We start from the raw sequence: 27,681 nt of genomic DNA, 5'->3' as shown, positions 1-27,681 counted from the left end.
GCCCTGGCTTGGTGGCTGGTACACCAAAAGCAGCCCAGAAGGTTTCAGCTGATTTCAGTCCATTTTATGGTCTGTGTTAACGCCCCTGGGTAAAGCATCCTGCTGGCGGCCTCTGTGCTGCACCCATAGAGGCAGTGCCGCTCGTCCTGGTCCCAGGGAGAGCCCACCCGAAGGGGTGTGAGGCCCCCGGCGGCTGGTTTTAGTGGTCTGCTGCATGTGCTTGCCTCTGCACACCTGAGGAGCCCCGCCGCTTCGTGAGAGCCTTCATAATGAATATTATTCATATCCACAGCGTGCTTGTAGCAGCTACTAATCATTTTATTACTCTTTATAATCTATTTAAAGCACAATTAGAAAAAAAATCTATACAAAGTTACAGCTCGAAGCACATTTTAGTTATGTTATAAATCCCTGGAAAACAACAATCTATCATGAAAACAGTCGCTCCTTAGCCTGGCTGACAGAAATGGATGCTGCTGCAATACACCACGGGAGGATGAGTTAAGGGAGGGATGCTCAGCGGAGCTCGGCTGGCATCTCTCAGCCCTTCAAAACACGACTCCTTCAGGCTCCAGCAGCAGGTAGTCATGCAAGGGCTTGGGCACAGGCAGCAAGGGGATCAGGCAGTGGCATTTGTTGCCAAACTTTTTCCGAATGGCGAAGCGACACAAGTGTTGCAGGCACCGGACTGTGCCCGACAGCCGGAAAAAGGACTCGTAGAATAGCCGGTGTTGCTGCAAAGAGGGAGGCAGAGTAAAAAAATGAGCATCTTTTTTTTTTTTTTATCCAGTTAAACCAAGCAAGCCAGAGCTGGAGATCGAAGGTGAGGAGGTAAGAAATCCGTCGTTTGCCCATGGCTTAGGGGTCCATATGCTGCTACAGCTCCCTGCGTGGGGAGGATGGGGACAGTTTTGTGTCCTCCACCAGCAGCAGCAGCCCTGAAGAGAGCTGTAGAGCTTTGCTTTTGCTTGACCCGCTCATTTCTCAGACGGGAAACATGAAGACAGAAGGAAGAAACAGGCTGTGCAGCCTCAGCCTTTCCCCAGCTCAGAATAAAATAATTTCTCACACCCCCCAGAACATACTGAAGTGTATTATGTGCATTTCAGCAGTGGCCCTCTTGCGGACAGGCTACCCAAATTGCTGCAGGGGCAAGACGGGGATCCGAGTTAACTCATCAGTGGGGTGGTCCTACTTGTTGCACAGCTGGGGACAGCTCTCAAGTTTTCTAAAATCAAGAAGAGCTGAGCGGGCTCCTGTAGGGCAGCGGTCTGCCTATTGGGTTTCCAGACGTTTGTGTTGTATTTTTTCACAGGCCATGGTGGTCTGGGGACTGAGGGCATTAAAGTAGTGCAAATCTGCTAAGACGATGCAGGAGTGCTGTGTTAAAGTGGACTTCAACCATTAGAACTACCTTTTTTTTTTTTTTTAATTATTATTTTTTTTTTCCTACCCAAGCTTCAAGGGTTTTAATTTCTGTCCTGGAACCTCTTTGTTTTGTTTTGTCTGGCCACCTGGAAGCTGCCCACTCATGATGGCATTTCAGTTTCAGTTTTCCTCAGAGAGGGATTTTATAGCGTCGTCCGCAGATCAGGAGACAATTCCGGGGCCCCCATTTTGGTGCCATGGGGTGAAAGCCCCAGCCACACCGTCCTCACCTGCATCACCTCCTCCGGCACGACCTCGGCCCACTTCTCAGAGACAGGGATTTGTGAGTAGGAGTTGATGAGGACTTCAATGATCTCTGGCACGGCCGCGCAGGACTTGAGCACCTAGTGGTGGTCAAAGAAGCAGGCTTTGTCTGGATGCAGCACTTGCTTCTTGTTTACATGTTTGGCTTGTGCGTGAGAAGCCGGGATAATATTTTCTTTATTGTTGGGTGTAAAATCAATGAGACGCACAGCCGTAACCAGACTGTGCTGATGGCTGGTGTGCCAAGGCTGTGACATTAGGATGTGAGGAAACAGCCTCATGTTGCACCAGGGGAAGCTTAGATTGGGCATTAGCAAAAATTGGGGATGGAGAAGGGAGGTCAGGCACTGGAAGGGGCTGCTGGGGAGGTGGCAGAGTCCCCATCCCTGGAGGTGTTTAGGATTTGTGTGGACGTGGCACTGAGGGACATGGCTTGGTGATGGGACTCACTTGTGATCTTAAGGGTCTTTCCCAACCTAAGTGATACTGATAGGCAGGAAAAATCCTAATTTCTACCCCTCATGCCATCACTATCCTCATCCCACCCTTGACCCCACCCGCCTTTCCCCAGGGCAGGCTGCATCCACCCATCCCTCACCCTCACCAACCCCAACCTCTCCAACCCATCCTGTCACGCGCGGGGTACCTTGGCGAAGGCGGGGGGCCATATTTTTTGCGACCCGTGGTTGAGCAGCAGCTGCACAGCCTGGTGCGGCCTGCGCTCCCTGCGGAAGGCCGCAGCCTGCAGCGCACAGCCCAGCGGCGAGAGCCCGTCATAGTCAATGGCATTGACGTCGGCCCCACGCCGCAGCAGGAACCGCGCCAGGGTGGAGTTGGCAGCCCTGCACGCCTTATGCAGGGGGCTCCGGTGCCCCTCGTCGCGGGCGTCCAGGTCGGCGCCATGGGCGGCCAGCAGCCGGCAGAGCCGCAGGAGGTCATCGTCGTCACTGCCGGTGGTGCCGGGCGCGTGGCTGCAGAGGACGCCCATGGCCGTCTCCTCCCGCACGCTGCGGGCATCCACCCGCGCGCCGTGCCGCAGATAGAGGTGGGCATGGTCATAGAGGCCGTGCCTCGCCGCCACGTGCAGCGCCGTCTCACCGGCCTCCTCGCTGGGCAGGTTGACGGCAGCACCATGTCTCAGCAGCAGCTTGGCGCATCTGCAGGGAGAGGGGGTGAGGAAGAAGAGGAGGAAGGTGGGGCAGACACACATAGTATGGGTGCATTTTTGGGGAGTGGGCACCAGGTGGAGGGGGAACCATGTCAGGTATGGGTTGAGGATGGAGCTGGGGGGCAGAGGGGTGATGGTGTCAAGGAGCAACCCCACATTAACAAACCTCGTTCAGGCTCTGGGTGATGTCCCCCTCATGGCCCTGACCACCATTTTTGGTGAATGGTCAACCCTGGGCCACTTAGACCACCAGGCCCCTGTCCCAGACCCAGCAGGGGATGGATAGAGGTCCTTGTCCCCGCTGTGCCCCTCCTCAGTCTGGCCCAACCGGTGAGGGATGCATGGGGCCATGGTGAGGGTGTGAGGCAATGAGCCCCTTGGTGCCAGCCATGTGTCGGCTGCAGTTTCATCTCCCAGCACAGGGTGCTTTGAAGGAGATCGGCACAATCCAAAGCCTTGGTTGACGCCCATGCCTTGGGGCCACGGAGTCTGTCGGTGGTGGTAGGTGGGACTGTGGGAAACCCTGGGTCAGTCTGTGCACCTGTTAGCAGCAAGCAAATAACACCGAGATTCTCAGCCGCAAGCATCCACGCCACTGCCTCAACCTTAATCCGGCACGATTCATGTCAGGAATGGGCTGGCACGTGGGGAAGCCCTGGTAACACCTCCGTGCAGCTCTGTGTGGGTTTGCTTTGGTATGAAAATTGCATTCCCCTGCTGTTAGGGGCCCAGGCGCCTGCACTGGGCTGCAGGGCAGCACCAGGCACATCGTCCTCTGCTCCTCTCACACAAAACACCCAGTTCCCTTTGCCCTTGGGGTACAGGCTGGGTCCCCATCCAGCAGAGTGAAGCTGGGGTTTGTTTGGCACCCTGCTTTGGGGCGATGGAGCAGGAATAACTCCAAGATAAGCAATCCTCAGTGGTCAGTGGTGGGAAGGCAGCTGCAGGGCGGGTGAGACCTTGAAAACATTTTGAGCACACACATTTCCCAAGAGATGCTCCCAGGGAGGTCGGAAGAGCGGTCCTCCCCCAGGTAGCATCAGCAGCAGGGAGGCAAGCAGCCTTCAGAAAGCTCTGGCCAGCTTTATTCTCCCCCAAAACACGTTTCGTTCTTCTCAGGGGTCTTTCAGGGCCCCCAGTGGGGATCAGAACAGGTAGTGAAGCAAAATGAGGGGGAGCAGCACGGGAGCAGAGCCTTGAACTCATCCGTCTGGCAGGAGGAATGGGGAGGAAGAGGAGCCCCGGTGAGGAAGAAGGGTGTGAGGGCGGTACTTGTTCTGCCTGGCCCAGATGAGTGATAACTTATGTGGGGAAAATAGTAATAATAGTAACAATACTGATAAGACAGATAATATTGATATTAATAATAGTGATAATGATGATGATGATGATGATGATGATGATGATGATATAAAGGCTACTTGAAGCTCTCTGGGACTGCAGCACCCCAAGGCTTGACAGGCGCTGGGGAGACATTTCAGGATCTGAGCACACCTCCTCGGCTGCTTTCCCTGTGTGTCTCAAGCCCCATTTTGTGGGGAGAGCTGCAGCAGGACTGCATGACCGGGCTGTTCCTGCAGCTTTGTAGGCTGCAGGTGCTGCCATATGCTGCCTGTGCTCTCCGCTGGCAGGGCAGCTGTGGGTGGGTTAAGTGCGGGGTCACATCAGCCCCCGAGTCCCAGGGGCTGCAAACTGTGGCTTGGCAAAGAAATCACAAAACTGCTGTAAAGATCACTAGGCATTAAAAGGACCCCAAACCCCAGCCTTTTAGCTTGCCTCTTGGCTTTGAGGCTGAGTGTACGAGGTTTGGTTTTGAGGCTGCAGTGTGTACGAGAAGCTGACGCTCACTATTTTCTCTGCGCTAGCCCACTGTTCCTTCACTGACGTTTGAGACTGTTCACCTAAAATAGTTGCTCTCCAAACTCAGACATTGCAAAAAACAGTCTGGCAATACAGGTGATGAGCTCAGGGGCTGGTCATCATGCATACTAGTCTCTGTGTTGTGTTTTGGAAATGACCGAATTTGCCCAAAAGCTGTTGCACGTACTTTACAATTCCCCTTTCACTCTAAAATGTGCAGAATCCCCTTTTCAAGCAATGGCTTGTCTCACTTTTTTTTTTTTTTTTTTTGGCTCTTGCAGTCTGCTGATGGTCAGTAAAACTTTGTTTTTTGCTGGAGCAAATCACACCTTGATTACCAGTCTTGTCTGTTCTTGACGGCAAGGAATTTGTAACCCTAATTATAATGACTCTCTTGGGACCTCTCTGGGTTGCCTTAATGCTAGCGTCATGTCCAGCTCTGACATCCTAAAATAATGTGCTCTGGGTGAGCCAGCTAATGGCTCTGCAGGGAAAAAAAAAATATTTCTGACTTGGGTGCAAAACATGCAGCATCCTTGTTCATGCTAGCAGGTGTGGGGAGAGGGGACAGCAGGGGGAAAGCCGTGCTGCAGGGGCCACATGCCATGGAGCAGGTGAGAATTGCAGGGAGCTAAACTCCTCTCGACAGCCCAAATACTCATCTAGAAATATTGTTGTGGAATCCCCTCCTGGGAAAAGGTTCTACTTTTGCAGATCGGTGCCTCTTTTTTGTTATCGATGGCTTCCTACCTCATCCAACCTCCCAGAGGAAGCCCAAGTTGTTTTATTCCAAATTTTCCCCCGGATGCTCCTGTCTCAGCACAGAAGGGAAGGTTGGTGAGGGGCTATAAATAAGGGGTGATCTCTTGTGGAAATCGTGGGCCCCTGCGAGGGGCACGCGCCTCCTGTTTCAATGTATGGGGCAAAAGCAGGTGCTGCTTAGCGGCCAGCCTGGGGCCATGGAGAGGGGAGATGCCATTCATGTTTGCTGGCTATATGCTCTTATTTTAGCCTCTAATCTCTGCTGCTGAACTCATACTTTCTAACGCTTTGCCAGCATTTCTGGCTGCTTGTTTTTTTTATTCACGCCACGTTGTTCACCATCAAAGCAGACTGAACTCCCATTGCATCAGGCTCAGTTAAACTTGCTGCTTTCTGGGGCTCCTCCACACCCTGTTTTTCCGGGAATATTTGCAAGAGGACATGGCTTCAGTTCAGCAAGACTTAAAGCAAAGGAAACTGATTCCTTTTCCACCCATCCTGGGACCATCTACGGGCAGGCAGAGCAGCTCACCAGCATCAGCGATACCCCTGCAGTGAGCCCTTAGGAAATGCACTCAATGCACATCAGCCGTGCCTAATTTTGGCTAGTTTCTGCTCCCTTCCAACCACTTCCTAACGCAGTGGCAGAGGACGGGTAGCACATCTGGATGTCTCACCGCTTGTGCAAGCCACTCGTGCTCAAACACATGCAGATTTGTGATAACTGCTGTTACCACAGCTCACCTTGCACTTGCTTCCTGGCTAAGGGCAACTCGGGCGGTGATGAAGTGGGAGAGAGGATTTGGGCTTTATTTTCCTTCTTCACCAGCCAATAGTGCAGATGCCAGTGCTGTGGGCACTCTCCAAAGGGCTCCCTTTTGCTTCCAGCCCTGGCCGCTGGCTGGCGGTGAGAGGGGAAGCCCCACTAACACCCACACCTGCAGGGTGGCTCCTCCTCTCCTTCCCCAAAACTTGAGGTGGGTCCTGTCCCCCTGCCAGCAGGTGTGAGGACCATGATCCCTGGGAGCTTGGAGGTGCTGTCCTTGTGCTCCATGCCCACTTTTGTTCTCCTTCCTTCCCACTTGACACCCAACAGACAGATGGCTTTCCCTCATGGGGGAGCAAACTTTGCAGTGGCCCTAAGTGCTCCGAGTTTTGTGTTCTGGCAGCACTAAATGGAGCAGAGCACCTGGTTTAGCACTAGATGATGCTAAATGCTGCCTTTTAAAACCCACAGTTCTTTTTATTTATTTTATTTTATTTGCACTAATGCCTCCTACACAAAGCCAAACTGGGCAGCCAAAGAGCCTCTGTGGTTTGGGAGCTCCAGTGTCCCGGTGGCATTCCCCTTCCAGCCATGGCCAACTCTGCCATCCTTTTTGACGGGGTGCCATGACAGGAGCTGGGGGCTATGTCCTGTGCCCCCCACCAAGTCCCCCACATCTCCCTGCCACCCCGCCATGAGCTGAGGCTCTTCCTCTCCCCCTCAATCATTTTTATTGTAATTTTTTGGGGTGCCAATAAAAGCACTCTCCTTTAATCATCCCAGCTTTAGAGGGAAACGAGAGAGAGCCTGGGAGAGAGTGCAGTGAATTTAGAGACTCATCTTACCCCACCATGTTAATTATCTCTGCTGTAAAAAAGAGGTCAAGGAGAGGAACTCTACTAAATAGGACGACGTTGGCATGAACAGCTCCTAAAGTGAAGAAGGTAAGACTGAACTTTACTGGAACTTTTTTTTTTTAAATCTCTTCAAAAAGCTCCTAGATTAAAGCTCTGATATCCTTTTTGTTGAAATCTCATGGATTCTGAAGCTCAAATGGCTGGAAGGAAGCCCAGATAATTTTTTTTATCCCAGTCACTGAGAGGCTCAAAGGTTTTAAGTCCTGCCCCCATGGTGAATTGCCGAGTATATGGGAATACAGAAGAACCCGGCACATAGGTGTTCTGGCCATTGTTATCAAGAGGGAGAAAAATAAAATAGCTCTCTATGTAGGTCAATGACCTGCTCTTTATTGTCAGTAAAAAATTAAGGATGACCTAAAATCTACTACTTAAAAAAAAAAAAAAAGGCAGGGTAAAGTAGTCTCCCCCTAATCAAAGAGGAAATGTTTGTGTTACCTAAAGCTTGACCTCCTCAGTCTCTAACTTTAGCAAAGTCTTTGCAATTGAAAAGCAGTGGTCGAAACCTCAAAACCTGTCTGAAATGTCTATTAATTTTTGATCTTCCAAGGGAGTTGGCTTAGTTATTGTAGAAGCCCCCGTAGCGCTGGGTAGCGTAGTTAAGGGTCTCTCAGCATTTCCATCATAAAGCCCCAATATTCAAGGGCTTATAACTCAGCTGTTTCCACGCCGTGTTGCCCCGGTCCCTGTGCTGCTATTTGCTGGCTCACCTGCCATCCTCCTCCACTGTTACGGGGGAAATAACATCCCGACTGGTGACGATGGGATGCTCCCAGCACTTTATCCGAGACAGACAGTGCCTGTCCAGCCGCTCGGACCTCTGTGGGGTGAGGGGATGGTTTCTGAGCCCTCTCCTCCTTTTCTCCAGGGGTTAAAGCAAGTCTGGGGCTCTTCAAATACCCCCCAAGGCTGATGCCATGGTTGGGAGACCATCGGCTCTTGCTCCACATTTTAATTCAAGTGATCCGTGTTGTGCACACCGACACAGCCCTCGCCACGTTGAGGATGCGTTTGATTAACGCTGGGATTTGGGCTGAGCGGTTAGTGCCTTTTGCTGTCTTGCAGAGGCTCTTATTTGTGTGATGGGTTTGAGATATTTATGTCTGAAAACCTTTTCCTCTCTGGCTGCCTTTCTCTTGCAGAGCTCCTGCTTGAACAGATATCTGACATCTGGCCCACAATACGTGGGATCTGTAGTGGGAACCTTGCCTTCAACACCTACTTCTATTTAAGCTCGCCGCCTGCCTAAAGGGGAGAGGTTTGAAGCCAGGGTGGCTTTTCACTGAAGCTGGCAGGCAATGAAATTCACTACAGCCCTAAGCAGTTTCATCAGGATATCAAGGGGCCGAGCTCTTTTTAAAATCCTGATTCCCTGGGCCTAATGATTCAGGCACTTAAAGTCCTACTGGGCTGAAACTAGACACAGGCGTGCGTGCACAAAGCCCACAGCGAGGGCAAACACGTGTATTTTTAAAGGCAACGTTTACGCCTGTGTCTGAAGCGCTGGCACCGTTGCAGGTGAACCGGAGCAGATACACGGGGTGATATAAACCGAGATAAACTGAGGTGGCCCGAGATGAGCCAAGGTAAACCCACAAAGCACGAGAGCGAAGCCCTCTCCCAGCGCTGTGAGCAACCCCGTGACAGCTAGGACACTGCTGGTGGCAGTGAGGAAGGATGCCCTGAAGCAGGAGCTAAAATTTTGGCTGTGCTGAGCCAGGAGGAGAGGCAAGAGTGGGCGGGTGGCTTTGCAGGGACCATGGCATGGTGCTGGCATTGCACATGGGGATGCATGGCAGGGTGCTTTTTTGGGGGGTGAAACGGAATGGGAGGGGGACCTCTTCTTACCCCAAGGAGTCGCGGGTAGTGCAGAGGTGCAGCGGGGCCAGCCCCTCGTCGCTCCGCAGGTTGGGGTCTGCCTTGTGCTCCAGCAGCAGCTCCACGCAGGCCGTGTGCCCCCCCCGGCAGGCTTCATGCAGGGGTGCGCGGCCCCCTGGGGCCAGGTCGGGGTCGGCACGTCGCAGCAGGAGGTGACGCAGGCAGGCAGCGTGGCCACGGCTGGCGGCGATGCACAGTGGGGTGGTCAGCTCCTGCTTGTACTCCAGCGACCACAGCCCTGCGGGGACAAGGGAGAGGGGCTGAATGCACCGGGGATGGCACAGGGGGGTGCTTGTAGGGGTTTACAGCAGAGAGATGGGACATGGGGATGTTTTATGGCCCTGTGTTGGGAGCGCACACTGGGGATGGCCAGCTCCTTATGTGAATGGAAGATCTGAATGCACCACGTTTTCCTTTTTTAAAACCTCTCTCAAAACTTTGGGTTTTGGAAAGCATGGTTAAGGTCAGTGCCTGCTCCAAGCGCTGTTGGCAAGAGGCAGCAAACCTTGCCTGGTGAGCTCACATCAAGGAGCAGGATGTCATATGTCACCATTCCTTGGCTGCCCCCATCCCTGCAGGTATTTAGGGGATGTGTGGACATGGCACTGGGGGACGTGGCTTAGTGATGGGGCTCAGTGGATCAGGTTGACATTTGGGCTTGGTGATCATGCTAGGCGATGCTGTATTTCTACAAGGCACCAGTGCTTCTTCCTGCCAGGTAGACCAATGCCCTACCCGCCACGAGCTGCAGTAGGGACCCCATTTGCAGGCTCTGCTCCTTTCCCCTTGCCTGAAAAGCAGCCTGTGAGTTTCCCACCTGCAGCAGGGCAGAAAGAGCTGGGCCAGCACCCCATTGCTGCCAGACAGGAGCAAGGTGATCTTTCCAAGCCACCATGTGAGGAATCTGGCTGCGAGCCCGCTTGCAAGCATGCCTTAAGCCGTGGGCCACCCCATTCCAGCCTGGAAGAATGAAGTGGACGCACGCATTTTACATGTCCCTGCCCCTCTGGTGGGTTAGTATGTGCAGAAGAGAAGCAAGCAAAGGAAGCACCAAGCATTTTTGGGTGTGGAACTTTAGCCGGGAACAGCCAGCCTGGAGCTGGCTGCACCAGGGCAGCGTCTCTCCCGCTGAGGTTAGTCAATACCAGGGTTTGCTCCAGACTGGCCTTTAAATAAAAGGTACCTGAGAGTCCATAAGATGATTGGCTTTTCACCTGCCACTCCATCTCGTTTTTACTGATCTCAAACACCAGGTTGACGTCCTTATAGTATCTGTCGGTCAGCACCTCCAGGCTTTTCAGGTCTCCGTTGACCAGGGCTGTGTAGTACTTGTTGGCCAGAGACCTTAGCGGGTGCTCCGAATCCAATTTGGAAGAAATCTGCACCTTTTCTCTCACTGGTCCTGGTAACTCATCCATTCCAGTGCTTCCTGTGTACGAGTCCTAGCAGAGAGAATGGAGGGGCTTTTATAGTTCATTGTTTCCATTGTCCTGTCCTCATTGTCTAATTATAATCCCGTTAAGGCTCTATTGTTGTTGTATTTATAACGCCAGAGGGGTCAGATGATAATGGATACTTGATACAATGAGGGTCAAATGTGCACAGAGCTGTGTTGTGTCAGCACCTCTTTGATTAAATCGCTGTTTTAATTGCAGGCAGCAACTTGGGACATGCGTGTTTAGGCTGGGAGGGAAACTTTACCTATCACTTAGGGGGGAAAAAATTGAAATTTTGCCAGCTTCTGTCTGTCCAACTTCATATAAAATTGTCCATGTGCCCCTGAGTGCTGTGTAAGAGTTAGAGAAACTGACAAATTGCTTTTACTCTAAGATTATATATATTTTTTCTGCTTTCCTTACCTGCTTGCAACCTTGCTGCATGGAAAGACTGCAAGGAAGGCATTGCATTCATGGGCAGCACCGTGCAGCCCAGCACGCCGGCATCTCACCACAAGGATGCAAAGCACTTGGCAAAGGCCAGCGAGGTAAAAACCTCCCGGGGCTTTGGCTGGGCAAGCTGCTTTTCCCGGCAGAGCCTTGTATAGCAGAAAGAAAGCGCCCGGCCTCTGCTGCCATTTAAGCACGGGGCAGGTGCTGGGGTGACGGCGAGCCCCCAAGGAGGGGCTCGTGGCTCAAGGTCACCCGAGAAGTCTGTGACGGTGACAATTATAGAGCTGGCATCCCGTGACCTGCTGCTGTATGGCTTCAGCATCATGCTCCAGGCACGGGGGGACGGTAGGGTGGTGCTTAGGGCTGGTGTAGCCTCAAAACCCCATCACCTCCCTTTTTTTTTTTTCATTTTATTCCTTTGGGCATGCGTTGCTATTCTGCTACCTTTTCTTTTTCGCTCCACTCACCCTTCAGGCACTGACTGACCATCAGCATGGTTTCGGTCTGAAGAAGGACCCGTTGTTATCCCCTGGGGTCCCTTGGCCACAGCAGGAGGAGGTTTGCCCCTTGCCTCTCCCCTCCACCCGTTAGCAGCCACGCCGTCATATTTTGGCAGTGCCATGGAGGAAGCCTGGCTTCACGTGCCCCCACTCTCACTGCCCTCCCAAGGGCATCGCCTTCCCCAGCCTGCTGTATTTAGCACTACGTTAAATACTATTTTTAGTGTAGTCAATATTATATTTAGCCCGGACCTTCTTGGACGTGGGCTAATTTTGCAAGGGGTGTGCGCAAGATACTACACTGCCATTGGGAATGTGTTGAAACCTCCGCGACCCCTCCTGGCAAGCATCTATTTGCACTCACGCCTTGGGTCATGGTGATGACAGATTCAACATCATTTCTGGCAGGGGGGTTAAAAATTGCTGGGGAGAGAGAATTGGGCAGCCGGGACACCTGGGATCACCTTATGAGTAGGGGGTGGCTCGATGCAGCGGGGATGGCCCCGGCCAGAATCGGGCCCCCAGCTCACTCCATTAGCAGTAGCCTTGCAATCATTAATCTCTAATGTGGGGTAGTATCTTAACCTTCTTCCCGAATACGAATGTTTGCAGAGTACACCTCATTTAACAAAACATTAAGCATTTTACTTCCTCAGATCAAGTGTATCTATTAATAATGACTTAAATTGTCTGCGCCGGCTTCGCATTACAAGGAAAGCTCATTCCTGCCACATGAAAGAGCACAATATGCAAAACCAAAATGACTAAAGTGAGAGCTTGTTTCCCAAGTTACCGCCCTAAGCTGCCGCATAACAACTTAGTCGTAACACTGCGGAGACTTCAAACCCTGCTAACTTGCTCTACCGACTCTGAAGGTTCAAAAACCGGGAGCTGGCTGCCTTAAAAATCGTCAGGGTCCGGATGTGCATGTGCCGAGAGCCCTGCCTGCTCCTGGCATTCCTGCCGTGATTTAAAGCTGCCCTCCGGGAGCGGAAAATGGCATTATTTTTTTTTTTTTTTTTTTTTTACCCTTTCCAGCAAAATTTCAAGCGCGTGTGCGCGAAGCAGCCCCCGACACGGCTCTGCCTCCACCAGCCACAGACTGAAGCCCACGATGGACTTAAAGCTCTCCCCCTCCCACCCACCCCCTAAAAAATAGGAAAACCATCCGTCAGGGGGAAAAGAAGGTGTCCGAGCTCCCCATGATGGGTCCAAGGCTGCCCCCCCAGGTGCTGTCCCAGCCTACCTTGTGGGGCTGGTGGCGTGAGGGCGGCTCTGCCCGCTCCCTGCCTGCCTGCCCTGCTCCCTGCCAGCCTGCCCCTGGTGCCGGCATCCTCCGCTCGTCCTGCAGGGCCCACTGCTGCCTGCCACGGGCACAACCTGCCAGGCAGATGTCTCCACCTTCATATCCCCTGCGCTCCTCACCCCCATGTGACAGCACCGCTCCGGTGCCCCCCTGCCACCGCCGTGCCACGGGCAGGGGGACAAAGCCGCCCCAGGACAGGAGGAGCCACTTTGCTGCAAACACAGCATCCCGGGGAAAGGTGTGCCCTCCAGGAGGCTGCATTGATTTTGCCTGGGGATTATTGGAAATGAGATAATATTTAAATAGTGCCAGAGCATTCTCCTTTAAGAGCTCTATATAATATGGTAAGGTATTCTGCACTATAGCAGCCCTGCTATCTCAAATGCAAATAACTCGATTCAATAATAATAATAAAAAACCTTTCCAGTTCTAACCACATAACATTACAGCCTTATTTATTTATTTTTTAAGGTTGTTAATTAACTTGTAGACAGGAGTAAAAACCTGCAGCCATTAGCTGCACTAAAAATACCAAGTGCCAGCTTCCCCTGTCCCCCAGGCTGCCCTCCCCACTGAAGAAATGCGGCTGTGTTAATTACTACGTGCGAATCCGATCCCGGTGTGCATCCTGTTTTAGAGGGAATCACATTTCCAAGGGGTGGTGGTGGCTGGGGGGTGGCCAGGGGAGCGCTACCAATTATTTAACCCCTCAGCAATGCGGCCGTGAAATGTCACACCGAGTGCTAGCACGGCAAACGACATCAAACTGACCTTCCATCGCACGGCCCCAGCACCGCAGCGGTAATGGCATTTGCTAATTAGCAGGCGCACAGTGGTCTCGTCCCCCTTCCCGGCAGCAGCGAGGTCTCGTGCTAGCCAGGCTGGGTTATTTGTGGGATCACCTCGGGGGGGACGGCTGGAGCATGGGAAAGGTCGTGGGTCCCCTCCCGGCCATGCGGCTCTGTTTGCCAAGAGCGAGGCACCGGTGCCTGTGCTGGGTGAAGCTGTGGGTGGAGGGCTGTGGGGTGGGCTGGCAGCGAGGGAAGGGGTTTTGGTGTTGCTAAAGCCATGTTTTGCTGTGTTTTGCTTCACCAAGGAGCAGGCTGCATGTCGTTGCATGAGGCATTTTGGAGGCAGAGCCCTGGGCAGGTGCAGCTGCAGGCCTTCCCCGTGTGGTTTTGCTCCCGAGCTGGAGCAGCTTTTGCCACCTGAAGGCGTAAAGCATTTGTGGAGGGAAGGTATTTAGAGATCTGAAAGTGTGTTTCCCGTGTGCACCCTAACGAGAAAGTTAAGGGGATAATCGCTTGCCCTCTGGGACACAAGAACAAACTCAACTATCCCTTTCTGGACGTATGCATTTCTGGGGGATTGATTTATTCCTGACCAGTGGACACATCTGAACTTCACTTGACAGCATTAATTAGTGGGGACTCGTCCCGATTCATTACGGATACGACCTCTCCTTGGCACAGCTGCGCTTTAACGAGAGGGCCATCTGGTTTGCTTGCTGGTCCCTGCCCCTCGCTCACTGGCTACACGCAGAAAACACCACCTCAGAAAATTATGGAGCATCAGGATGAGGCAGTGGGTTTGTGGGGCCGGCTGCGGCACCTGGGCCATCCATCAGGGCAAGCTGTCAGCAAGGTGCTGGCGTGGAGACATCCCAGCTTGGCAGTTCTTCATCGTGTGGGGTGCACTGCATCTCCTGGATGGGGCTAGTGGAGCCCTCACTGTGCCCCCAAAAGCATCGTCCCCCCGGCTCCTCACTGGAGATGTCTGAGGGCACCATGAATTAGAGCAAGGACGTGGACAAGTTACCCCAGCTTTGTGCAGAGAGCAGGGATGTTGGCTTCAAAGGGCTCGCGTGCTGTCTATCACTTGTTAATCCCTCCCGTTTAGTCGCTGCTCCAATTGCTCATCAGGAGAGGGCAGGATCGTGCCCAGCCCTCAAACCTGTGTCAGCCCCATGGGGGCTTGGCCGATCGCAGCAGCCTGAATGGCTCGGGCCCAGATCGGCTCGTGCTCTTCAACTCATTGCTCGTGGTGCTCTTCCTCTCCTTTCATTCCTTTCTCCTTACCCTCCACCCTTTTTCTTCCTGGAGTGCGATTGCGATTAATTTTTACTTAGAAAGCTCACGTCCCGCTCCATTAAATAGCCCTTGGGTGGGCAGGCTCGGCGGCTGCTCCTCGCTTTCCAGGATGAATCAGGACACCAGAAGCTGGGGCAAATGAGGATGTGCCTGGGGCTGAACAATGGCACCCCTGGTTGTCTTCCATAAGGGTTTGTGGCTCTGAAGCATGGATGAAGACACTGCTGGAGGCAGCCGAGGGGCCAGGGACAACCCAAGCTGGTTGTCCTGCTGGTGTTGGGGAATGCCCCTTGCCTTTCTGCTGCCCTCCTGGGGACAAACAGCCTTGGCTCACGCCTTCTGTTCCCCCCTGGTGTCTTGGTGCATTTGGTTCTCTTGTTAGTGCTGCTTTTACACAATTTAAAGTGTTAATATTTTTAAGGAAACATGTCCCACCTATGGGAAACCACACAACGAGCTGGTTTGGTGAAGGCAAGCATGGGAGCTCACAGGGGAACACCATGAGGGTGCTCGTTGCAGCTCTTCAGTTGCCCACCATCATCTCTGGGTGCCTCAGCAATTCCAGGTGTCAAAAGATTAAAAAAAATAAAAATAAAAATAGTTCCCCTGTCCTGTGCGCAATGGTATTGCGATCACGCCAAGTCTGCGCGCCGTGTGTAGGAGCACCAATGCCGTGCTCTGGATTTTACCCTTTACCCACCAAATAAATACTTGTTCACCTATTAGTGGGAAAACCTGAGGGTGTGAAGTCTGTGTTCGGTACCACAGTCGGGGCGTCTGGCTGGAGGAAGCACCCTGCTTTGAAGAGCACAGCCCCATGGAGACTGGGATTGTGCAAAGAGCCCTAAATCCTAAATGATCTGGGGATCTTATGCAGCTTGTTATCTTAGGCATGTGCCTTTTTTTTTTTTTTTTTTTTGAAATCCCAGCAAGAAATAATCCTCTTTTTCTGGCCAGAATAGAAAAGGCTTGATGCCATGAGGAAAAATAAAAGGAAGCTCTACCTGGTGCTGTGATGATTTGCAAGGCTAGTGAGAGACTACACAAGGCGTTTTCAAATAGACTCCGATATTTTCAGTGCTTAAAGAGGACCAACTACGTGCCACCTTTTTTGAAGTCCTGATTTACAATGGGCCCAGGCTGAGTGCATTATAATTTGCTGCGAGAAGTTCCAAAGTCACAGTACTTTCAATAATGAGGAGAGAAACCCTAATATGATGAGACTTTTTGTATTGTGTTTAATGAAAAGCTAAAAATGTGCTAATTTGTAAGTCCTGTTGTGGTAGTGGCATCAGAAGCTTTTGAAATGCATTACTGACTTAGGAAGTATTAAGAAAAAATGACATTTTGCTACTAGCAGAAAAGTCAATTATAACATTTCCACACTTTAGAAAATTGCTGATGCAGGATGGGAGTTAATAGAACAGTCAGTTTCACTTTGTATTACAGGATTTGGGGGGTTTTGCTGAGAAATGTCTTTTTTTTTTTTTTTTTTTTTTTAATTCCAATGGCAACTTAAACAATAAAACATTACAAGAACCCTCTGGCTGGGTCTTGTCCCCGGCCAGGGTGTGCCTTGTGTCGAGCCCTCAAATTGGTCTGAGCCCAGCACCATGCCCCCTTGGGGTGGGAGCACTGCAGGCTGCCCAGAACCGGGGTAAATCACCATAAATAAAGATGTGAGCAGCTTTGTGAATGGCCTGATGCTACCCTGGTGGCAGAGGAGCATGTGCCAAACCCGCCGGGTCCCCCGCAGTCTATCCCCAGCTCCTTGCTGAAGAGCCACGTTAATTTATTTAAAAGCGTTTAAACCAAGAGACTAAAAAACAGCTGTCCTTACCCACCGTGCTCCTGAAGGAGCCTTTCCCATCTCCATGAGAAGAAAATATTTCCGAAGCTCCTGGAGGCCGGAGGCTCGTGGAGGCTTGCAGGGATTGCCAGAGGGCTTTGGCGCTGGATGCAAAAGTCCCTGCGCCGGAGGAGCCGGCAGCAGCGCTCCCAACAACCCTGTCTCTAAATCAGCCTACCAAGGAAAAACAGCTCATGTGGAGTTGGCAGGGAGCAAGGACAAGTGTTGGCACTGCTTTTAACAGGAGTTGCAGCGCCTGATTAAAGGGCTTTGGCCGTAGCAGCACAGTCCGAGCACTTGACATAAGCCAGGGATCTAATAATACCCGAGGCGCATTGTGAGAGCGTGACTTCATGGTGTCTGCTGCCTTTTTACCGAGCAAGGGACGTTTTTAGGGGCTGAAAGCTTGCTGCCAGGCCAGAACCCCTGCTGGGGACAGTCAGACATGGGACGTGCTGGTGAGGACGGTGCTGGGGTCTGCAGGAGCCCGGAGGCTGTGGAGAAGTACGGAGGTGGTGGGCAGCACCTCAGGCCCCCGCGGGGTGACGGAAAATTCCCTCAAAGCCTGCAACCACCCAGCACCTGGGTACCGTGGGCAGCTGGGCTTTCCTGGGTGTGGGGTTGCTTGTATGAGCAAATGGTTTTAAAGGAATTACTGAGGAGAAGAGACTGCTTGGAGGCCAAGAATGTCGAAAATATATAAGCCTTCTAATTCTGCAAAGGCTGTTGTGCTCAGTTTTGGGCTACAAGAAGGCTGTGGAGATGCTTGGCACATGTGGGTAAGAGCGAGGACACTGGGAAGGGCCTGGAAACGAGGCTGTGAGGGGCGGCTGAGGGAGTTGGGGCTGCTTCGGTTGGTGTTGGGACTTGGTGAGCCAGGTTGATAGATGAACTTGGTGATCCTGAAAGCCTTTTCCAACCCTGATAATTCCATGATTCTGTGACCATTTACAATTTATTTGTGCACATAGGCTCATGTGAGGTTTTCAGCGTGAACAAGGATTTCCTGTGAATGTCCCAGCCTTGAGAATGATCTCCCTGCATTTGCTCTCCTGCTCAGTGCCTTCTGACAAGGGATCTCCTTGTTTTTGGTTTCTTATCTGTCCTATTCCAGGTACTTTGGTAAACTGCTTATGTTTCTTAGGCTCATCAGTAGTGTTTAAATCAGGTGACAGGCATCTCATCTGAGGCAGGGTATTTACTACATACCTAAAATCTTATTTATGGCATTTTTCTTACAGAGGGTCTTGTGGCAAACCGGCAGTCACCCACCTCTCATGGAGCAGGTTTGGCAGCTGCCGCCTGAGCCTCCGGTCCATTTGATTCCCAGGGGATGGGAATTGGGGGTCACTGCAGTTTTTGGGAGGTGAAGACAGCCTGGTGAGTTTTGGCAACAGGGAGGCTGTCAAGAATGGCTCCGAGGTGCATCCCTTGCCTTGGAGGGGCCAGATCCACAGAGGCTCCAAGTGCTGGCACCACTGCCTGGGCTCCTGCTCCAAGCTCAGCACTGCACCAGGCCATGGGGTCTACATTTAAAGCACTTGAAAACTTGCAGGGCAAGGATGTGCCAAGACTCAATGGGCCCCAGGAGAGCGAAGTCGCACTTAGCTCCCTCATCCTCAGTTTTTCCTCCCCATCGTCAAGAGCCTGGGTGTTTTAAAGAGGGGTCCCGCTTGGTGTGGTTGAAAAAGAAAGACCGGGAGCGAGCATGAACACTTTAAAAAGTCATGTCATATGTAGCTCTCCCGAGTTTGGAGGAAGCAATTAAGCCAATTAATTTATTGGTAAATTATCTTATGATGAAGTACAAAATAACTGCAATGAAACGCTGACATTCACATTAATACCAAATTAGTTACTGTATTATGACTGTTCTTACAATGAATGCCCAGTAATTTAATAGTAATGGGACATTTAAATAATTTAGCTGATAATTCTCTAGATCACTTACATATATAAATGAGCGTGACAGCTTCTTTTCTCAACTTTGCTGGTGCTGCTGGATTGCCTCCCACTGCCACGCCAGGAGGCAAAGCAGCCTGGTGCCCTCTGCCACAGCCGCTTGCTGAAGACTGAGGAGAGGACAGGGGTAATAATGGGGATTTTTCTCCCTCATCCCATTTCGGGATTGTTGTGCCAGGACGCTGCAGCTGGCAAGCATTAGTTGCCCTGCGGCTGGGCTCAGTGTAGCCACAGTCCTTTTTATCTGCAGCAGCCCGAGCCCAGTGCAGCACCTCTGGCAGCACGATGTGTGAGAGCACTATTAGCCTCACAGCGGGATGGGTGTTGGAGATCCAGCCAGGGCCACTTAATTGAATAGTTCAGCCATTGACACTGAAATTACTGCCTGTTGGCTCTGCTTGATGCAACAGCTTCATTTTCAAGGAGCTGCACTTTCTGTAATAATAATTATAAATAGCATTAAAATTGCTCCTCACCCCCCCAAGAGGACAAAAGGAGAGCTTGAGCTTGACTAAAGGCAGCTCCACGCAGCAGAATTTGCCTGCTCTCTGCCAGTTTTTGCCCTGGGAGTCAGCTTGCTGCCTGGTTTATCCCCTCTTCACCATGCCCCCCACCCATGTAGCTGGCTGTAGATACACCAGCTGTGGCTTCCAGACCGCCCTGGAAAAAAAACAGAAATTCAGCTTTGCAATTTATGCCACCAGCAGCCACCATTGCAAGCTATACCTAGAAGAAAAATTGTTCCAGGGCTTTCCCCCCCCACCCCCCCCACCCTTAAACTGAATACTGGGGGAAAAACGCAGGCTTCTGCCCTGCCAAGCCCACCTGAGGTGAGATGTTCACACGTCCTTCCTGCATGGGCTCAGAGTTGTGCCCCCAGAGATGGATGTTCCCCATCAGCATGTTACTTCACTATCGAGGCTGCACTGAACCCGCTGAAATATTATTTAATGGTCTTGCTTACATCCAACCTAAACACAGTCTTTTCATCACATCACGTTCTGCTGTCAAACCTGTTGTGGAGAGGAGTATTCCACTGTCTGCAAGATTGAGGACAGAATTATCCAAATCAGTTTGCCTGTAGAGGAGAGCAGTGAACAGGCTTTTAGCACAAACCCTGCCACTTCTCTTAAGAGTCTGGCTCTTCTCACCGAGGACAAAGTTGCAGAGACTCTTTTTTAATTTGGACCTGCTGCCAAATCTGTGAAGCCAGCCTGCTGCAAGCAAGCAAGCGTCTGCAAAGAAAGAATAAGGAGAGGAAAGCCAAATGCTCTAGCTGCTCTGCTGCAAGTGATTAAATCCAGGGCCTGGCAGCTCCTACTCGTGGGGTCCCTGGTGTCAGGGTTACTGCTGGGATGGCTGGAGGCTGGTGGCGAGGACTCACACGCAAGGAACAGTCCTGAGGTTTGCACAGCAGGCATTTCCTCTCCTGGGATTTGGCTCCCAGAGGCAGCTCTGGGGACACAGCCTCAAGGTGGGATGGCTGAAATCTGGGGGAACCCCGCGCCAGGCAGCCAGAAGGAACCAGACAAAAAGGACCACGGGAAGCCTGAGTCAGGACGGCTCTAGCCCATGTGTTGTGTTAGCACGACAGCCTGTTCTTCCCTTCCCTCAGGGAGAAAATTCACTTTATTAACCAGAGCCATCCAGTTCCCTCTGCTGTGCTCAATGATATGATTACTTGAATTGTTTTCTCTACAGTTAGTTGCCTATAGGAATATTTACGGGCTTTTGTTCTGACTTCACCTTCTCCAGGAGCATCTTTTTTCCAGCTGATTTCTCATTACGAGCAGGAAGGGCTCAATTCCACCCCCGTCACAGCATGCTGTGTTACAGCAGCTTCTCAAGCAGGTTTCTGGGTGGCCATTCGCCTTTCCGCAGAATTTCTGTCCTAAAACGTGTTGTGTATGAACCACCCGGGTCAGAGCACATTTTCTACAAGCCCCTGGCCAGTCTATTTTTGATGAAACAACTCTGTTCCAGCAGGGAACCGGGGCAGCAAGGGGTTGGGATGTACACTACAAAGATACAGAGAGGATTAAAATGTGATCATTCCCTTTTACCCAGAAGACACATTAAAAAGATGTTAACACACAGTGAGCAGTTGCTGTGACCCAGAATTGTGCCCAAAGTGAACTGTAATGGGCAAGGCGTACGTGGTGCAGCTGTTTACAAATACCTGTCCAAATACTATCACGGACTACTTGCTGCTCTGTCTGTCTGAGCAGGCTTAGCTCCCTGTGCTTGCTCCTTGTGATAGCTGGACTTTAGGCCTAATCCACTCTAATGAGTAGGAAACGCTACGTCAAAGCACAGGACCAGGGAATCTGTCTCTCCAAGTGGCTTAGGTCCTTCTGTGAAGACAGCATTCGTGTCACAGAGCTGCATGTGCCCAGTCACACAGAAACATCTGCTGTGATCCCACGGGCCGCATCAGCACGTTGCAAAGTCTGAAAGTGTTGGGGCAGACTCTCACCAGTGGGTTCCTTGCACACACAGAGCTTGCAGGACTGGATTTAGAAGAAAAAGCTAAAGCAGTCTGGGCTGGATGGGGTTTAACACAGCAGGAAAAAACCTTTTAGAAAGCTGAGGCTCTGTGACCATATTCCCCAATGCCATAACCGCTGCTGCTCTGTTGCATATCAGCTTTTTTTTAAGCAACGGATACATTGCAGTTTGGGCAAACAAGATAATTGGACAGGGTTTTGTATTGCAAAATAGATTCTCAGGACATCCACTAAAACGAACCTCAGTGTTCGCTTTTGCTCTTGTTCTGCTTTTTAAAGTTGTTTTCTGTGATGTGTCAAAAGGTGAAAAAGTGCTGGTCCTCCTGTGGCTATGTAAATATTCAGCTTCTGGTACATTGCATTAAGTGTCTTATAATCCATCCCAATTAAAAAGCAGTCTTTATAGCCGTAATAGTTTTATTGAGAACTGTAACACATTAGACTTACAGATATATAAAGCAGTTAGTTTTATAAAGCATATAGGATATTAAAGTAATGAAAGACATTAATGTGACATCAATTTTTAAGGAGAGTTACTTGCTGAAATAAATGAGGATAGCCTAAAAGTTGATGGCATGTTTCAGTCCTGAGTAATGAACCCCTGTGCCCCCTAAAACCTCTTAGAATAAATAATGTTTGAGCAAGTCAGTGGCCATTAACTCTTTATCCTCTGAGAGCTACATGTCACATTGATGTCTCATCCTATTTTGTAACTTTTAAAAATACATTCAGAAATGACTTCTCTTTCCTGGGATGGCTGTAACTTGTGATGTGTTATTCCGAAGTGTCTGCTTTCCTATCGTCTCCCCGCTTTTCGCTGAAGTAGAGCTGTGACTGGTGTGCAAAAGTCTTGAGGAAGTTAGTTTTTCTCTTTTCCTTCATTTTCTTATTTTGTTTTTCCCTTTCCTGCTTTCTCACTCTTTGCCAGTGCTCTGCTTCGTGCTCTACCCAGAGGTGTCTTGGCATACCAAGCCTGGAGAATCAGAAACCACACGTATGTTTTAATAATATTAAAAAAAAAAATCATGAAAGAATCTTTAAGAGACTTTTTACTAGTAAAATGGAACATTCCTTACAAAAATCTTAAAATCCTGGCTGGTTTGTGGAGAAGCAGAAATGAAATCCTTAGATCTCTTGAGAACATTGTTATAACAAGAAGTATAGCAATTGCTCGCTTGAAGTGTGTCTCATTAACAGGAATACTTAGCTCGGCCATTTGTGTTGCTATAGTTATGGAAATGTTAGAAGTTCTATGATCAACCCTATTTCCGAGGTATATAGCTCTTGTCAAAACCCCCTCTGGTCTGGAACTTGGCAGCAGACAAAGCATATGCTTCTCATGGTTCTGCAAATCAATCCAGACAGTTTTTATTTCAATGAGAGAGCTTAAGAAACAAAACAAACCCCAAACATTAAAAACCTGTTTATTGCTTTCAGATGCCTGTTCACAGTCCTGTGACTTGTAAATGATTTTGGTACAGTCGCTCTGCAAACTTGCCAAGCTCCTGGGCTGTAATGTCAACAAGGCAGTTCTCGGCCACGTTAAAATCATGTAAAATGAAGGAGAGGGTAGTGCTTTAAAATTAGTAATGTGCAGGGACTCGTCATTCCCCACATGTACATACAGGAACCTTTATCAGCAAAGTCCTGCCTACACCGGAGACTAAAATGCCAGTAGGTGTTGACATGATTGATAAAATGCATTCCCTCTTGGCTGTACTCATCCATACGCTGCCCCAGGAATGAATGTCTTTCCTCTGATCACAGACCACTATTTAATGCCACCACTGCGTCTCCTCTGCTGTCTCCTGCAACCCTCCCACCCTATAACATCCTATCAAGTCTGCCTTTTCCATATCCAAAATGCTGCCTCCAGCTTGAACCTGGTACGGCTCCCCGTAGGAATTTGCCTTGTCCAGTTTCCTGCTATGTGTTTATGTGTTACAGAGGGGCAGCAGTGAGAGAGGTTTTGGGGAGAAGAGGTTTTGGAAGTGCAGAGGGAAGACAAGCCCTTGTTGTTCCTCTCCCAGTCCTGGATGGTCCCTGTGGGTGTCCAAGGGTTCCCTGGGTCCCAGAAAGGGGCTGATGACAGTCACCCTATTGGTGCCTCTTGTGATGCAGATTAAATACTGTCAGCAGGTAAATGAAGCCCGACAGCTGTCAAACGTTCAGCTGTAGTGCTGATTTCTGCTCTAATTGCCTGAATCTGCTGGGCATCCTCCCTCCAAGAGCCCCGACTCCATGGATTAAAGCATCACACAACCTCTCACACATCCACGTCTCGGTGCTGTGACGGGAGGTGTCTGGGAGGAAACCCTGCGCTCCCAGTGCGATGGTCAGCTGGATTTCACTGTCCTAAACACGGCCAACCCATTCCTCCATCAGAAGAGACACAGCTGGGATGGGTTGGGGCAGGGAGAAGTCTGGAGATGGCTGTTTCTGGTCCTTCATGCATGAGTGGGACACAAAAGACAAGTTGTGCTCTCTCAGGAGCTGCCCATTTTGACTACCATGGCCTTCGCTGAGGACCTCAGTGCAGCACAAGGAGAGGAGCCCTGCCTGCAAGCAGAGTTAAAAATCCTCGCTGCTTGGAAGGATGACATCCACAGCTCTTTGGTATGGGCTTTCCTACATTTCACATGGATTTTGTACCTGTTGCTGCCAGGCAGAGCTAGCGTGCTGGCTGGACCACCCTTTGGTCCCGTAGGGCTACTGCTATGTCTGTGTAAGGATTTCTATCAATCACCCTGGTGCAATAATTTATAATTTCACAACCACGGATGTATAATTGGGGCAGATATTCGAGTAAATTGGATGAAGAAATCACATTATCACAAATTTTTGCATTATTTATATTCATTTTGGAACACTGGCAGAATATGAATGTCAAACAGGGAGATTCATGTATCCAGTGAATAGAAATCAAAGATTCATCACAGCGCTAATCTTCACTTTGAATGCCACTTTAAGTTTTAGCCACCCCACTTCAAAAGGGACAAAGCAAAGCAACAGAAGAGGTCCAGCAATAGCAATGATTAGAGGCTCGGGAAGAGGGGCTTCTGTGCGAGATGAGATGAAGATCCTGGAGTTAATTAATGCACAGGCCACTTTGACAATCCTCTTCCCCTGTGCCACATTACAGGTGCTGAGGCTAGGTTCCATGACATTTAAGGGAAACAAATTTAAAACAGATAAAAGGAAATACTTTCTTAAGGGCTCTAATTAATGCAAGGAAATGATTGCCATGGGATACTGAGAACAGCATCATTTTAGCAGTGTTCAAATGAAGTGCCGTCTGCATACCCGTGCTGTACAAAACAGGAACATTTATAGTAAGGGGAATAGTATTTGTGAGTTAAACTTGCTCTAAGTACTAGCTCTCATGTTTCAGGCTACAAATGGATTACTACTTGGAGCTGGGAATGATATGAGCTTTTTCTTCGCTGTAACACTGAACCATTAGCCTTTCCCCAAGGAAAGATATTGGTTTAGATAGGAAGCATGAGGAAAAAAGAGTAATTTGCCAAATATCACAAATGCTGCCTATGCTGAGTGAGCCAAATGGCTCAAAATGGAAATTGGAAAGCGTTCAACAGGGCTGGGAGAAATATGCACTATCATTAGGTTAGCAGTGGAAGAAGACTTGGACAAAGTTGCATGGAACTACATCCTGTTTATTGTGCAGGGCGCTGCGGGGATTCAAAACCAGAGAGCATTCAATGAGCAGCACGAAAAGGAAACCTTTCAGCCAGGGGAACTTGAGGGTTTGTAAGCACATCTGTGTAAAAGTTGGCAGGGGTGGGGAGACCAGAAAGCCCTTTTGGGTCTCTTGGCATCAGTACTCAACTCCTGTCCTGTTTGGGGCCCCTGGTGCGAGCTGCAGCTCTCCTGGGTGCATAGCAGGGCTGTCCTGCTCAGCGGACAAGGGTTTTACTAGCAGTTAGTAGGCTTTCAGAGCCTCAGCCAAGTATTGTGCCATTCTCCTGCAGTGTTAGTGCCCCAAGCTCTAGTGTTGTACTCAGCAAGCTAGTTCAAAACCAGTTCAGCTGTCCCTAAGCTACACTGAAGCTACTACAGCAAATAAATTGTAGACCTGTAGTTGAGACTGATAAACTGTTCCCATTATTAGGAAAATCAAATGCAATATAGTGAAAGCAGAATTAAGCACCGCATAAAAATAATCCTAGTCTAGGGAAGAATAATTATTACTGAGCTACATGTGGAAAATGTATCTCTCTGCAGGATGATCCCTGTATATTTGAGGTGCATGTAGTGCATCAAGTTTATGGCCTTAGGGGATGGAATTTGAGGCAGAAAGTAACTTTTTTTTAATCCCCTACACAAAAACTTGTATGAGAAAATTCTTGTCTGAGAAAATTTTAAAAAACAGGACTTGCTCCCTATGTGGAACACCCCGAAGATCCCAGATGTCCAAGATTTCTGCCTTCTCAAGACAATACAGCCAGGCCTGCCAAGCATAGCAGCTCCAAAAGGGATGAATGCACTGTGCCACTGGCACATGCATCGTTTACCCGTGCATGTGAGGGCCGCTCTGCTCATGATGAGCTGGGTGCAGGCAGCAGGTTCAGCAACGCGGCGTGCTGGGCGCACTGCCTGTGCAGAGCTGCTGCCTGTAATAATCACCACTTGCCTGGCACATCCAGCTGCCCAACAGCCGGGGCTGCCAGACATCCAAAAATGGAGGAGATGGGTGCTCAGCGCCGTCGAGCAATACATCATCACTCAAACAGCGATGTGCCAACCCATCAGCAGAATTAGCAAGTCCCTGGATCAAATGTGCCGACAAGGACACAACAGGGGACGATGAAAGACAGCCGGTTAACATAGCTCTTAATGTCACCTTAAACGTTTCCTCCTCCTCTTTGTACACTGGGTCCTGTCTGGCCAGGGGAGTCATGAACTCAGCAGTCTGCAGTGGCTTCCTGGTCATCTGCAGGAGGCGCAGCTCACTCAGGACAGCTCGCACCACCTGGACGATGTGTCCCTGGGTGAAACCGTCAGACACCATCGCTAGGCAGCTTATGTTCAGCAAGTTGGTGATCACTCCTCCATTCTGCTGGATGATGTGCTTCCATAACACTGCTCATCGGGACCCGGAAAAGAGAGAATGCCAAAGACATGCACTAAGGAAAGCAGAAGAAATGTTTTTGCATTTGGAAATTGAACTAGGGAAATAAGGGTATTGGTCAGCGAAGCCAAGATTCAATTTTTTCTCATTTGCTGCTTCTTTCATCCACAGATTTGCAGCATAGAGGCCTTTAGGCACATCTGTTCTTAAACCATTAGTGATCCATTGCTGGCTACCAGTCAGTACTTTCAGAAAGTCATTAAGGGCACATAACGTGAGGTGGATATGTGTGTAAAAATGGAAAGAACTACTTAAATATGCCTGTGTGTATATGGAAGGAGAGCTCATCCAGAATTTTCCCATTTGTGTGTGTAGAGAGAAGTGCCTTTATTAACAGCCTGCTTTTATTTCCGTGACCCTGATCAAAGGTGACTCCTGCTGAACCGAGGGCTGCTATGGGGACTCAAAGTCTGGTTTAGAAGCCAAAGGCCTCCAGCTATGCAGGCACATGTTGCAAATGTCAGGTGTAAATTTCTCTGTGATTGGCATTTTGCTTAATTAAATGGTGAACCTGTTTGTATCTTTTAGCAGCGAACCACTGAGACATGGAGCTTTTACATGTTTGTGGAGTGCCTGAGATTTTCCTTACAAAAATAAAGTTATAGGAGTAAGAATTTTTGTTGTTGTTTTGCCTTTTGTAAAGTAATGGACTGTCTCAGAGAAGCTTATTAAAACTTTCATACCATCTCACCATACTTTTCCTTTAAAGCGTTATATTGGAAGCACTTGGAGGAAACAAGAATCATGCATAAAGAGCTTTAAAAGGTTCTTGAATGATGATAAGCTTCTGGTTTGAGTATCCTTTGTTTCAGTGCTCACTTGTAGTATGAAAATGCTGGGTGGACTGTTAATGTTACTGGCTGCTGGGTCAGTCATGTAATGGAGAAAACTTGCCTTACTTTTCCTTGGATTGTAACGTAGATACTTAGGGACTTGTGCCCGTAACCATTGACAACTTTGTACTACATTTTTCACTTGGGCAAACTGTGATCTTCCACTGGATTTATAACCACACTCATAGCTATTGGCTGAATCACTGACTCATAATGGAGGAATTGATGCACACAACAGCGAGCACTACTTCTGCATAGCTGTGTATTTGGTGCTGCAGCTTATCTTGCAGGAAGGGTCATGCATAAATATGAGATAATGACCCACCAGGTGATTAATAGCAGGAAACCAGTAGAGGACCGTGACTCTTCCAGTTTACTGATTTCCATCATATGCTTGCAGTTTCCGTCATGCACAGATTGGAGTATTCTGGTTTGTAGCAAAACAGAGGGTTGTAGTGAACACGTAAAGTTTGTGCACAGTGGCTATGAATGTTTGTTATGCCATGGCTTTTCTGCCCAAACAGGTTTCTTTAGTTCTCAAATTGGGTGTCAG

General features: G+C 49.8%; 2 protein-coding genes across 2 annotated transcripts in view; both read right to left on the bottom strand.

The window, feature by feature from the left end:
• Nucleotides 1-548: 548 nt before the first annotated feature.
• On the bottom strand, nucleotides 549-12,863 carry ASB18 (ankyrin repeat and SOCS box containing 18). The gene is given in 8 exon segments (XM_035568535.1): nucleotides 549-734; nucleotides 1,659-1,772; nucleotides 2,339-2,849; nucleotides 9,014-9,281; nucleotides 10,227-10,371; nucleotides 11,377-11,381; nucleotides 12,679-12,787; nucleotides 12,789-12,863. Coding segments are annotated over 8 exon segments (1,413 nt in total).
• Nucleotides 12,864-21,645: 8,782 nt separating this feature from the next.
• IQCA1 (IQ motif containing with AAA domain 1) overlaps nucleotides 21,646-27,681 on the bottom strand; it is a 105,008-nt gene continuing 98,972 nt past the window's right edge. The window contains exons 18-19 of the mRNA XM_035566333.2: nucleotides 26,008-26,246; nucleotides 21,646-22,119 (exon numbers count right to left, since the gene is read on the bottom strand). Coding sequence (XP_035422226.1) covers nucleotides 22,033-22,119; nucleotides 26,008-26,246 — 326 coding nt within the window. The 3' untranslated portion in view covers nucleotides 21,646-22,032. The remainder of the gene's footprint in view (nucleotides 22,120-26,007; nucleotides 26,247-27,681) is intronic.

This window comes from Cygnus atratus, chromosome 6 (genome assembly GCF_013377495.2).
Source record: "Cygnus atratus isolate AKBS03 ecotype Queensland, Australia chromosome 6, CAtr_DNAZoo_HiC_assembly, whole genome shotgun sequence".
Lineage (NCBI taxonomy): Eukaryota > Metazoa > Chordata > Aves > Anseriformes > Anatidae > Cygnus > Cygnus atratus.
The sequence above is the reverse complement of the archived record's forward strand: the minus strand, read 5'-3'. Positions and strand labels throughout refer to the sequence as shown.